Here is a 12,337-nt window from a genome sequence, read left to right on the forward strand (position 1 = left end):
CAGCTCCTCAGTGTCCCTCCTCCCTGCTGAAGATTCTCCGTCCACAGTACATTGTATGATTGACAGCTCCTCAGTATCCCTCCTCCCTGCTGCAGATTCTCCGCCCACAGTACATTGTATGATTGACAGCTCCTCAGTGTCCCTCCTCCCTGCTGCAGATTCTCTGCCCACAGTACATTGTATGACTGACAGCTCCTCAGTGTCCCTCCTCCCTGCTGCAGATTCTCCGCCCACTGTACATTGTATGACTAACAGCTCCTCAGTATCCCTCCTCCCTGCTGCAGATTCTCTGCCTACAGTACATTGTATGACTGACAGCTCCTCAGTGTCCCTCCTCCCTGCTGCAGATTCTCCGCCCACTGTACATTGTATGACTGACAGCTCCTCAGTATCCCTCCTCCCTGCTGCAGATTCTCTGCCTACAGTACATTGTATGACTGACAGCTCCTCAGTGTCCCTCCTCCCTGCTGCAGATTCTCCGCCCACTGTACATTGTATGACTGACAGCTCCTCAGTATCCCTCCTCCCTGCTGCAGATTCTCTGCCCACAGTACATTGTATGACTGACAGCTCCTCAGTATCCCTCCTCCCTGCTGCAGATTCTCCACCCACAGTACATTGTATGACTGACAGCTCCTCAGTGTCCCTCCTCCCTGCTGCAGATTCTCCACCCACAGTACATTGTATGACTGACAGCTCCTCAGTGTCCCTCCTCCCTGCTGCAGATTCTCTGCTCATATTGTATGATTGACAGCTCCTCAGTGTCCCTCCTCCCTGCTGCAGATTCTCTGCCCACAGTACATTGTATGATTGACAGCTCCTCAGTATCCCTCCTCCCTGCTGCAGATTCTCCGCCCACAGTACATTGTATGATTGACAGCTCCTCAGTGTCCCTCCTCCCTGCTGCAGATTCTCTGCCCACAGTACATTGTATGACTGACAGCTCCTCAGTGTCCCTCCTCCCTGCTGAAGATTCTCCGTCCACAGTACATTGTATGATTGACAGCTCCTCAGTATCCCTCCTCCCTGCTGCAGATTCTCCGCCCACAGTACATTGTATGATTGACAGCTCCTCAGTGTCCCTCCTCCCTGCTGCAGATTCTCTGCCCACAGTACATTGTATGACTGACAGCTCCTCAGTGTCCCTCCTCCCTGCTGAAGATTCTCCGTCCACAGTACATTGTATGACTGACAGCTCCTCAGTGTCCCTCTTCCCTGCTGCAGATTCTCTGCCCACAGTACATTGTATGACTGACAGCTCCTCAGTGTCCCTCTTCTCTCCTGCAGATTATTTGCCCACATCGTATCGCTGACAGCTCCTCAGTGTCCCTCTTCCCTGCTGCAGATTCCCTGCCCATATTGTATGATTGACAGCTCCTCAGTGTCCCTCTTCTCCACTGCAGATTCCCTGCCCATATTGTATGGTTTACAGCTCCTCAGTGTCCCTCCTCCCTGCTGCAGATTCCCTGCCCATATTGTATGGTTTACAGCTCCTCAGTGTCCCTCCTCCCTGCTGCAGATTATTTGCCCACAGTGCATTGTATGACTGACAGCTCCTCAGTGTCCCTCCTCCCTGCTGCAGATTCCCTGCCCACAGTACATTGTATGACTGACAGCTCCTCAGTGTCCCTCCTCCCTGCTGCAGATTCCCTGCCCATATTGTATGATTGACAGCTCCTCAGTGTCCCTCTTCTCCACTGCAGATTCCCTGCCCATATTGTATGGTTTACAGCTCCTCAGTGTCCCTCCTCCCTGCTGCAGATTCCCTGCCCACAGTACATTGTATGATTGACAGCTCCTCAGTGTCCCTCTTCTCTGCTGCAGATTATTTGCCCATATCATATCGCTGACAGCTCCTCAGTGTCCCTCCTCCCTGCTGCCGAGGAGTCTGGAGATGCTGCAGCCATGCGAGACAAGTCCAGAGACACTGCAGCCACAGCACACAAATCTGGAGATGCCGCAGCCATGGGAGGAGGTTTAGGCCACGCAGGCTGCTCACAGTGGTACATGGGACCGGGGCTTGTGTGGAAGAATAGCTCCTGGGACCTGGAGAGTGGCGCAGCACTGGCTCCACGTCTGACCATTATGTGCTGCGCCATTTTCCTTCTTGGTTTTGTAATTTCAGTGTTGAGTGGTGAATATAAGAACTGGGAGACACGCGGTCTGATGCCACATTGTGCCGGATTATCAGGGGCCACGGTAAAGGTCTGTTCTGTGGCTTCTTTCTCGGGGGGGGGGAGGGGGGTGGCAGGAATAGAAGGAGCATTACGAGCTCTTTATCCCCCGGTCTCCGCTCATCCAGAGCCTCCATTCTCCGGAGATTATATGGACTGATCTATACCGGAATCCCGGGCGGCTGCACCCGGCAGGAGGGTTGTGTCTTCTACATTTGGAGCAGGTGAAATCTCCAGAATTGAGGAGTCTAAAGGCCGCTTTACACACTGCGATATCGGTCCCGATATCGCTAGTGTGGGTACCCGCCCCCATCTGTTGCGCGACACGGGCATATCTCTGCCCGTGCCGCACAACATCGCCCAGAGCCGTCACACATACTTACCTGTCCGGCGACGTCGCTGTGACCGGCGAACCGCCTCCTTTCTAAGGGGGCGGTCCGTGCGGCGTCACAGCGACGTCACTGAAACGTCACTGAACCGCCGCCCAATAGCAGCGGAGAGGCGGAGATGAGCGGGACATAACATCCCGCCCACCTCCTTCCTTCCGCATTGCGGCCGGGAGGCAGGTAAGGGGAGCTTCCTCGTTCCTGCGGTGTCACACGGAGCGATGTGTGCTGCTGCAGTAACGATTTTTAAGAATGGACCCCCATGTCGCCGATTAGCGATTTTGCACGTTTTTGCAACGATGCAAAATCGCTTATCAGTGTCACACGCAACGGCATCGCTAATGCGGCCGGATGTGCGTCACAAATTCCGTGACCCCAACGACTCCGCATTAGCGATGTCGCAGCGTGTAAAGCCCGCTTAAAATTTGCAGAAAGAGTGAAAGGCAAGAAGCGGGAAACCTGGAGACTCCGATCAGATGCCCGAACAATGCTGGAATAAGGGCAAAACTGCACCCCGGAGGCGGCAAACCGGAGGCGGCACCCCAGAGGCGGCACCCCGGAGGCAGCACCCAAGAGACGGCACCCCGAAGACTGCACCCCAGAGACGGCACCCCAGAGACGGCACCCAAGAGACGGCACCCCGGAGGCGGCACCCCAGAGACGGCACCCCAGAGGCGGCACCCCAGAGACGGCACCCCAGAGGCGGCACCCAAGAGGCGGCACCCAAGAGGCGGCACCCAAGAGACGGCACCCCAGAGACGGTACCCAAGAGACGGCACCCTGGAGACTAGGGGACTCGCCACACAAAGGCCTCTCAGCAGAGACCCTCGCAATCCAAGAAAGGTCACATGACACAAATCCCTGCAGACCCCTGTGGGTGTCGTGACATTTGCCGGTACAGGAGCATCAGTCCTCATCCTGCAGATTTACGCGTTATACAGGTGCCGCCGTTCTGCGGTGCGCGCTCCCGGATGCTGGATATTATCGCAATCAGTAACTTTGCCCCCCGAGTTTCATCTCCCCCCATTGAGGTTCCTGTAACTTCCCGGGGACTGACACTTGTCACTTCCGCCCTCAATATGTTCCCAACAAACATCTACAATCGTATAACACGATCCCAAATTTAGCGTCTCTCGCGGCTTCAATTCCCACCGCTGCCAATTACATTAATAACCGGGAAATGCAATTCTGCCGCTTCCCGAACTCCAGCAGCATATTGTGTGTTACATAAGTGCCGAGAAGCGAGGAACCAGCAAGAGCCGGAGGCAGGAGCGAGGAGCGGCGCCGCTCACCAGGGTGCCCGCAACGTCTGACGGCAGGTGATCCGCTCACCAGGGTGCCCGCAACGTCTGACGGCAGGTGATCCGCTCACCAGGGTGCCCGCAACGTCTGACGGCAGGTGATCCGCTCACCAGGGTGCCCGCAACGTCTGACGGCAGGTGATCCGCTCCCCAGGGTGCCCGCAACGTCTGACGGCAGGTGATCCGCTCACCAGGGTGCCCGCAACGTCTGACGGCAGGTGATCCGCTCCCCAGGGTGCCCGCAACGTCTGACGGCAGGTAATCCGCTCATCAGGGTGCCCACCGTCTGACGGCAGGTGATCCGCTCATCAGGGTGCCCACCGTCTGACGGCAGGTGATCCGCTCATCAGGGTCCCCCACCATCTGACGGCAGGTGATCCGCTCACCAGGGTCCCCACCGTCTGATGGCAGGTGATCCGCTCATCAGGGTGCCCACCGTCTGACAGCAGGTGATCCGCTCATCAGGGTGCCCACCGTCTGACGGCAGGTGATCCGCTCATCAGGGTCCCCCACCATCTGACGGCAGGTGATCCGCTCACCAGGGTCCCCACCGTCTGATGCCAGGTGATCCGCTCATCAGGGTGCCCACCGTTTGACAGCAGGTGATCCGCTCATCAGGGTCCCCCACCATCTGACGGCAGGTGATCCGCTCATCAGGGTCCCCCACCGTCTGACGGCAGGTGATCTGCTCATCAGGTGTGTACGGTGTATACGGAAGGTGATCTGCTCATCAGGGTCCCTCACCATCTGACGGCAGGTGATCCGCTCACCAGGGTCCCCCACCGTCTGACGGCAGGTGATCTGCTCATCAGGTGTGTACGGTGTATACGGAAGGTGATCTGCTCATCAGGGTCCCCCACCATCTGACGGCAGGTGATCCGCTCACCAGGGTCCCCACCGTCTGACGGCAGGTGATCTGCTCATCAGGTGTGTACGGTGTATACGGAAGGTGATCTGCTCATCAGGGTCCCCCACCATCTGACGGCAGGTGATCCGCTCACCAGGGTCCCCACCGTCTGACGGCAGGTGATCCGCTCATCAGGGTGTGTCCGGTGTATACGGAAGGTGATCCGCTCATCAGGTGTGTACGGTGTATACTGCAGATGAGGAGCAAAATGACCTACATTTATTAAGGAAAGAACAGGAACAAGTGAGAAATGGACAGAAACAAATAGGAAATAAAGATGGAATATAAAGATACGAGATCCATGGAGAGAGGAATAAGCTATAGTCACATTGCCCCGACATGAACTCCCCCCACACGCACGTCCGCGGGTCATTCTCCTTCTCGTAGACCCACGGACTCATGTTGGCGGCTCTATCACAGGCGCGATTGCTTCCTAATCATCGCCTGGAGGTTACTAAACATCTTGTGGAGAAGCTCCATCAGGAGCAGGAGGACAGGAATAAGCTATGTTGTTACCTCTTCTTGGGGGTCTTCCGTGACTTCATGATGCTCTCGGGGGGTCGTGATGTCAGAAGGTTCCCCCGCTTTAACCTTTGGTAGCTCTTTGGTCCCATTGTCTGGATCATCTTCTGGTTGTTGCTGTTCTTCAGTAATCTTGGCTTCAGAACTGTGGTCCTTGTGTGTCATACTGCTATCAGGTCCCTCAGAGGATGGACCGCAAGCTGCCTCCAGTCTGTGAGATTCTATTCTATTCCCATCATCTGCTTTTATGGCCAGGTTGTCTTCGTTGGGTTCTTCTCCATGGTCCTGACCTTCCACACCTTCTGTTGTGGCCAGGTTGTCCTCGTTGGGTTCTTCTCCATGGTCCTGACCTTCCACGCCTTCTGTTGTGGCCAGGTTGTCTTCGTTGGGTTCTTCTCCATGGTCCTGACCTTCCATGCCTTCTGTTGTGGCCAGGTTGTCCTCGTTGGGTTCTTCTCCATGGTCCTGACCTTCCACGCTTTCTATTGTGGCCAGGTTGTCCTCATTGGGTTCTTGTCCATGGTCCTGAACTACCATGTCTTCTGTTGTGGCCAGGTTGTCCTTGTTGGCTTCTTCTCCATGATCCTGACCTTCCACGCCTTCTTTTGTGGCCAGGTTATCCTCCTTGGCTTGTTCTCCATGGTCCTGACCTACCATGTCTTCTGCTGTGGCCAGGTTGTCCTCCTTGGCTTCTTCTCTATGGTCCTGACCTTCCATGTCTTCTGCTGTGGCCATGTTGTCCTCCTCTTCTTCAACCTGCTGCACATTGAGATGTTCTGTCTCATTTTGTTTTAGGTTTTCTGGGTCGTCTTCCTCCTGGTCTTCTTTCTCTTGGGTTTCTCCGGCCTGAGCCCCCGGGTCTTCATCCTGGATGGTTCCTTCCTCTGGTAGTGGTCTTGTTTCTACGTTGCCGTCTTGATGACCGGTGGAGTCTTCTTGTGGCCTCTCTGCGTCGTTCTCTGAGGACCCTTCACTGAAATAAAATAATAGTTTATTATAAATTCCGTTATTTCACTGCTCTGTAGACATAGGCATTTTACTCCAGTCACATCCAAAGCCGCCTACAACAAGCTGCAGGACGTCGTTAGACGTCAGTCCCTCGCTAAGTGGCTACTATGAAGAAAGGAGGATTTCTGTTTTTGAGATCTCTAATATGAGCTTTGTGCCGTCACTACCACATTTTCCACAATGCCACACAAGAGCGTGCTGACGACCTGCAGCCTGAGAGCTCACAGGACAGCAGCAGAATACAGAGCGCAGCTCTGGGTGTGAATGCAGAAAACACAAATACTCTTTATTCTGGAGGGAAATGTAAAAAGTTCCTTAAATACTGAATTCAGCATAGTTTGCAGCCAGCGATGCTGGGAGCCGCCTGTATCCACAGACCCATCCCCCCACTTCATAAGGAATTGTGGTACGCTCCCCTAACAATCATGGGATGTTGCTTGCTGGGACCAATCACCTCTCCCCACTACAGCAATGGTATGATCCAGGACATTCAGGTCTCCCCAATATGACAATGGTACAGTCAATAACTGAAGGTGGGGTAAATAAAATGTTACTGTCTCCCCCTTACTCTGGCGCTCCCACGTGTTTGATCATTTCTAGAGGCGGTCATGTGACTACTGCAGCCAATCACAGACCTAAGATATCTTGTGCTGTCAGAGCTTAGACCAGTGATGGGCTGCAGCGGTCACATGGGAAGTTGGCACCTGATTGCTGCAGGGAAGGAAACACAGACCAGCGGGGAGCGCAGGATGAGCCACACGGGTTATCCGATAAGGAATTATTAACTGGATGTTCTAGGACATTAGCTGCTTTTAGTAAAAACTGTTTTTAATCCCCAACAACCACTTGAGGTCCTCCCGTAACCGCCGGCGGGGTAGACCGGAGGCTGCTCTCTGCCAGGTGACCGCCTGCCTCTCTGCCCGGAGACCGCCTGCCTCTCTGCCCGGAGACCGCCTGCCTCTCTGCCAGGTGACCGCCTGCCTCTCTGCCCGGAGACCGCCTGCCTCTCTGCCAGGTGACCGCCTGCCTCTCTGCCCGGAGACCGCCTGCCTCTCTGCCAGGTGACCGCCTGCCTCTCTGCCAGGTGATTGCCCGCCTCTCTGCCCACTGACCGCCTGCCTCTTTGCCCGGTGACCGCCTGCCTCTCTGCCAGGTGACCGCCTGCCTCTCTGCCAGGTGACCGCCTGCCTCTCTGCCAGGTGACCGCCTGCCTCTCTGCCCGCTGACCGCCTGCCTCTCTGCCCGCTGACCGCCTGCCTCTCTGCCCGGTGACCGCCTGCCTCTCTGCGAGGTGACCGCCTGCCTCTCTGCCCGGTGACCGCCTGCCTCTCTGCGAGGTGACCGCCTGCCTCTCTGCGAGGTGACCGCCTGCCTCTCTGTCCAGAGACCGCCTGCCTCTCTGCTCTGTTACAGGCAATGGCTAGACTAGTACTAGATTTTAGAACCCCCCCGCCCCTGGTAGCAATGGTACAGTCTGCTAGGATACTTTTTCTGCTGTTGCTAGGCAACGTAACGACTGTATAAATCATGAAGCCTCTAGAACACTGTGCCAATGTAGCGCTCTCCAAGAGTCCATGAGCAGATCGCGGTCTCCAAAATCACATTTCTATGCAATGTTAAATGTGAAAATGGCCCCAACTATTATAGTATACTGGTCTGCACACACAGAGAGAGGCGGCGGGACGCCCCTGCAACACCTAGAATTACACCCCTGAAAAAGGTCACAGGTTCCTTCACTTCCCCCCCCACCTCAGATGACGGTGGTACAGTCCAGCATTGTGCTCTGCAGTAGCCCCCCCTGCTGGTGAGCGCTCTTATCTGCACCAAGTGGTCAGTAAATGGCTGCACACCCCTTCCATTATGGCCGCTAATGTCTTATTGTCACATTTTACATTCGTGTCTACGCCGCTAATGATCCCCCAGAATAATGAAGGCCTGACCGTCCTCATATAGAGCCTGACCTGCAAGTGCGGGGCGGCCCAAAAGTAGGAGTAGAGCAGAGTCCGCTAAATGTATGAAACCGATTCCATGGACGTCTCAGGCAGCTGTGCTTTCCAACTGCCGCATGGATATTTATATGCCTGAAATTTAACTGCCACTGTGGTGCGTGCGTCACATGGGGCCACATACCGCTGAGCCGAGGTGCGCGACCAAACAATAGGTGACTGTCGCACATCTACCATCGAGCATTAAGCCCTAGATAAAAGGCGACAGTCACACAGACATAGCCCAGTCTACAGCAGACGTCCAGTGGAGTCACATATACCTATTACATTATAGTGCGGGCAAAGTCTCCCCCATTATTAATAGTGCCATAGAGTGCCTCCAATAATAGTGTCAGTAGAGTGCCCCTATTATTAATAGTGCCATAGAGTGCCTCCAATAATAGTGTCAGTAGAGTGCCCCTATTATTAATAGTGCCATAGAGTGCCTCCAATAATAGTGCCAGTAGAGTGCCCCATTATTAATAGTGCCATAGAGTGCCTCCAATAATAGTGTCAGTAGAGTTCCCCTATTATTAATAGTGCCATAGAGTGCCTCCAATAATAGTGCCAGTAGAGTGCCCCCATTATTAATAGTGCCATAGAGTGCCTCCAATAATAGTGCCAGTAGAGTGCCCCCATTATTAATAGTGCCATAGAGTGCCTCCAATAATAGTGCCATAGAGTGCCTCCAATAATAGTGCCAGTAGAGTGCCCCATTAGTAATAGTGCCATAGAGTGCCTCCAATAATAGTGCCAGTAGAGTACCCCCATTATTAATAGTGCCATAGAGTGCCTCCAATAATAGTGCCAGTAGAATGCCCCCATTATTAATAGTGCCATAGAGTGCCTCCAATAATAGTGCCAGTAGAGTGCCCCTATTATTAATTGTGCCATAGAGTGCCTCCAATAATAGTGCCAGTAGAGTGCCCCCATTATTACTAGTGCCATAGAGTGCCTCCAATAATAGTGTCAGTAGAGTGCCCCTATTATTAATAGTGCCATAGAGTGCCTCCAATAATAGTGCCAGTAGAGTGCCCCTATTATTAATAGTGCCATAGAGTGCCTCCAATAATAGTGCCAGTAGCGTGCCCCATTATTAATAGTGCTATAGAGTGCCTCCAATAATAGTGCCAGTAGAGTGCACATATTATTAATAGTGCCATAGCGTGCCGCCAATATTAATAGTGTGAGTAGAGTGCATCTATTATTAATAGTGCCAGTAGAGTGCCCCTATTATTAATATTGTCAGTAGAGTGCCCCCAATATTATGAGTGCCAGTAGAGTGCTCCAATATTAATAGTGTCAGTAGAATGCCCCATCATTATTAGTGTCAGTAGAGTGCTCCCAATATTATGAGTGCCAGTAGAGTGCCCCTATTATTAATAGTGCCAGTAGGGTACCCCATTATTAATAGTGCCAGTAGTGTGCCCTAACTATCAATAGTGCCAGTAGTGTGCCCTAACTATCAATAGTGCCAGTAGAGTGCCCCTAATATTAAGTGTCAGTAGAGTGCCCCCATTATTAATAGTGCCAGTAGGGTACCCCATTATTAATAGTGCCTGTAGAGTGCCCTTAATAGTAAGAGTGTCAGCAGAGTGCTCCTATTATTTAGAGTGCTAATACACTTCCCACAATATTAATAGTGTCAGTTGAGTGCCCGAGATGCCTCCACCATGACGGATGCAGCATGTAGGGCAGTAATATGGGGATTTGGTATCAGACGACTTCTCACGTTTTCCCAGGCTCTTCCTTCAGTTTCCGCACTCCGTCTCTGGCCTGATGACCCCGGAAAGCAGCTTGTATGATGGTGGCGGACTGGTCCCGGAGCAGATTGTCCGCGTCTCTCTCATCCTCCTGCTGAAAAGTTATAAGCAGACGATTAATTAACTAATTAGTGCAATCTTCATAACATGAGCAGCTGTGGACGAGGAGATGTACAGCTCCGGCTGATGAGGGGTCTGGCTCGTATGTGAACTGCCCACTCAGAACCTGAAAGCCCACCTGAGAAGTGGCGGGAAGGTGGCACCGGCATCTGTGGGAAGACGTCTTGTGACCCTATTAATCTAGAGAAATGGCCCCACACACTACATATCAGAAATGCTTCAGTAGGATGCGCCGATCATCTAATAAGCCGGAGATAAGACACTGCTACAGGAGGAATGGGTGACAGAGGAGGTCTGCAGAGAAGATGGGGGACAGAGGAGGTCTGCAGAGAAGATGGGGGACAGAGGAGGTCTGCAGAGAAGATGGGTGACAGAGGAGGTCTGCAGAGAAGATGGGGGACAGAGGAGGTCTGCAGAGAAGATGGGGGACAGAGGAGGTCTGCAGAGAAGATGGGGGACAGAGGAGGTCTGCAGAGAAGATGGGGGACAGAGGAGGTCTGCAGAGAAGATGGGGGACAGAGGAGGTCTGCAGAGAAGATGGGGGACAGAGGAGGTCTGCAGAGAAGATGGGTGACAGAGGAGGTCTGCAGAGAAGATGGGGGACAGAGGAGGTCTGCAGAGAAGATGGGGGACAGAGGAGGTCTGCAGAGAAGATGGGGGACAGAGGAGGTCTGCAGAGAAGATGGGGGACAGAGGAGGTCTGCAGAGAAGATGGGGGACAGAGGAGGTCTGCAGAGAAGATGGGGGACAGAGGAGGTCTGCAGAGAAGATGGGGGACAGAGGAGGTTTGCAGAGAAGATGGGGGACAGAGGAGGTCTGCAGAGAAGATGGGGGACAGAGGAGGTCTGCAGAGAAGAAGGGGGACAGAGGAGCCCCCAAGAGGAGATGGGGGACAGAGGAGGTCTGCAGAGAAGAAGGGGGACAGAGGAGCCCGCAAGAGGAGATGGGGGACAGAGGAGGTCTGCAGAGAAGAAGGGGGACAGAGGAGGTCTGCAGAGAAGATGGGGACAGAGGAGGTCTGCAGAGAAGATGGGGGACAGAGGAGGTCTGCAGAGAAGATGGGGGACAGAGGAGGTCTGCAGAGAAGATGGGGGACAGAGGAGGTCTGCAGAGAAGATGGGGGACAGAGGAGGTCTGCAGAGAAGATGGGGGACAGAGGAGGTCTGCAGAGAAGATGGGGGACAGAGGAGGTCTGCAGAGAAGATGGGGGACAGAGGAGGTCTGCAGAGAAGATGGGGGACAGAGGAGGTCTGCAGAGAAGATGGGGGACAGAGGAGGTCTGCAGAGAAGATGGGGGACAGAGGAGGTTTGCAGAGAAGATGGGGGACAGAGGAGGTCTGCAGAGAAGATGGGGGACAGAGGAGGTCTGCAGAGAAGAAGGGGGACAGAGGAGCCCCCAAGAGGAGATGGGGGACAGAGGAGGTCTGCAGAGAAGAAGGGGGACAGAGGAGCCCGCAAGAGGAGATGGGGGACAGAGGAGGTCTGCAGAGAAGAAGGGGGACAGAGGAGGTCTGCAGAGAAGATGGGGACAGAGGAGGTCTGCAGAGAAGATGGGGGACAGAGGAGGTCTGCAGAGAAGATGGGGGACAGAGGAGGTCTGCAGAGAAGATGGGGGACAGAGGAGGTCTGCAGAGAAGATGGGGGACAGAGGAGGTCTGCAGAGAAGATGGGGGACAGAGGAGGTCTGCAGAGAAGATGGGGGACAGAGGAGGTCTGCAGAGAAGATGGGGGACAGAGGAGGTCTGCAGAGAAGATGGGGGACAGAGGAGGTCTGCAGAGAAGATGGGGGACAGAGGAGGTTTGCAGAGAAGATGGGGGACAGAGGAGGTCTGCAGAGAAGATGGGGGACAGAGGAGGTCTGCAGAGAAGAAGGGGGACAGAGGAGCCCCCAAGAGGAGATGGGGGACAGAGGAGGTCTGCAGAGAAGAAGGGGGACAGAGGAGCCCGCAAGAGGAGATGGGGGACAGAGGAGGTCTGCAGAGAAGAAGGGGGACAGAGGAGCCCGCAAGAGGAGATAGGAGACAGAGGAGGCCCGCAGAAGAAGATGGGGGACAGAGGAACCCGCAGGAGAAGATGGGGGAAAGAGGCGCTCGCAAGAGGAGATAGGGGACAGAGGAGGCCCACAGGAGAAGATGGGGGACAGAGGAGGTCTGCAGAGAAGATGGGGGACA

General features: G+C 54.2%; 1 protein-coding gene across 1 annotated transcript in view; it reads right to left on the bottom strand.

Moving 5' to 3' along the window:
- Nucleotides 1-12,337, bottom strand: part of SPA17 (sperm autoantigenic protein 17) — an 87,145-nt gene that overhangs the window by 18,701 nt on the left and 56,107 nt on the right. Inside the window, exons 6-7 of the mRNA XM_075328593.1 lie at nt 10,016-10,140; nt 5,285-6,263 (exon numbers count right to left, since the gene is read on the bottom strand). Of these exons, the coding sequence (XP_075184708.1) occupies nt 5,285-6,263; nt 10,016-10,140 (1,104 nt within the window). The remainder of the gene's footprint in view (nt 1-5,284; nt 6,264-10,015; nt 10,141-12,337) is intronic.

This window comes from Anomaloglossus baeobatrachus, chromosome 11 (assembly GCF_048569485.1).
Source record: "Anomaloglossus baeobatrachus isolate aAnoBae1 chromosome 11, aAnoBae1.hap1, whole genome shotgun sequence".
NCBI classification, from domain to species: domain Eukaryota; kingdom Metazoa; phylum Chordata; class Amphibia; order Anura; family Aromobatidae; genus Anomaloglossus; species Anomaloglossus baeobatrachus.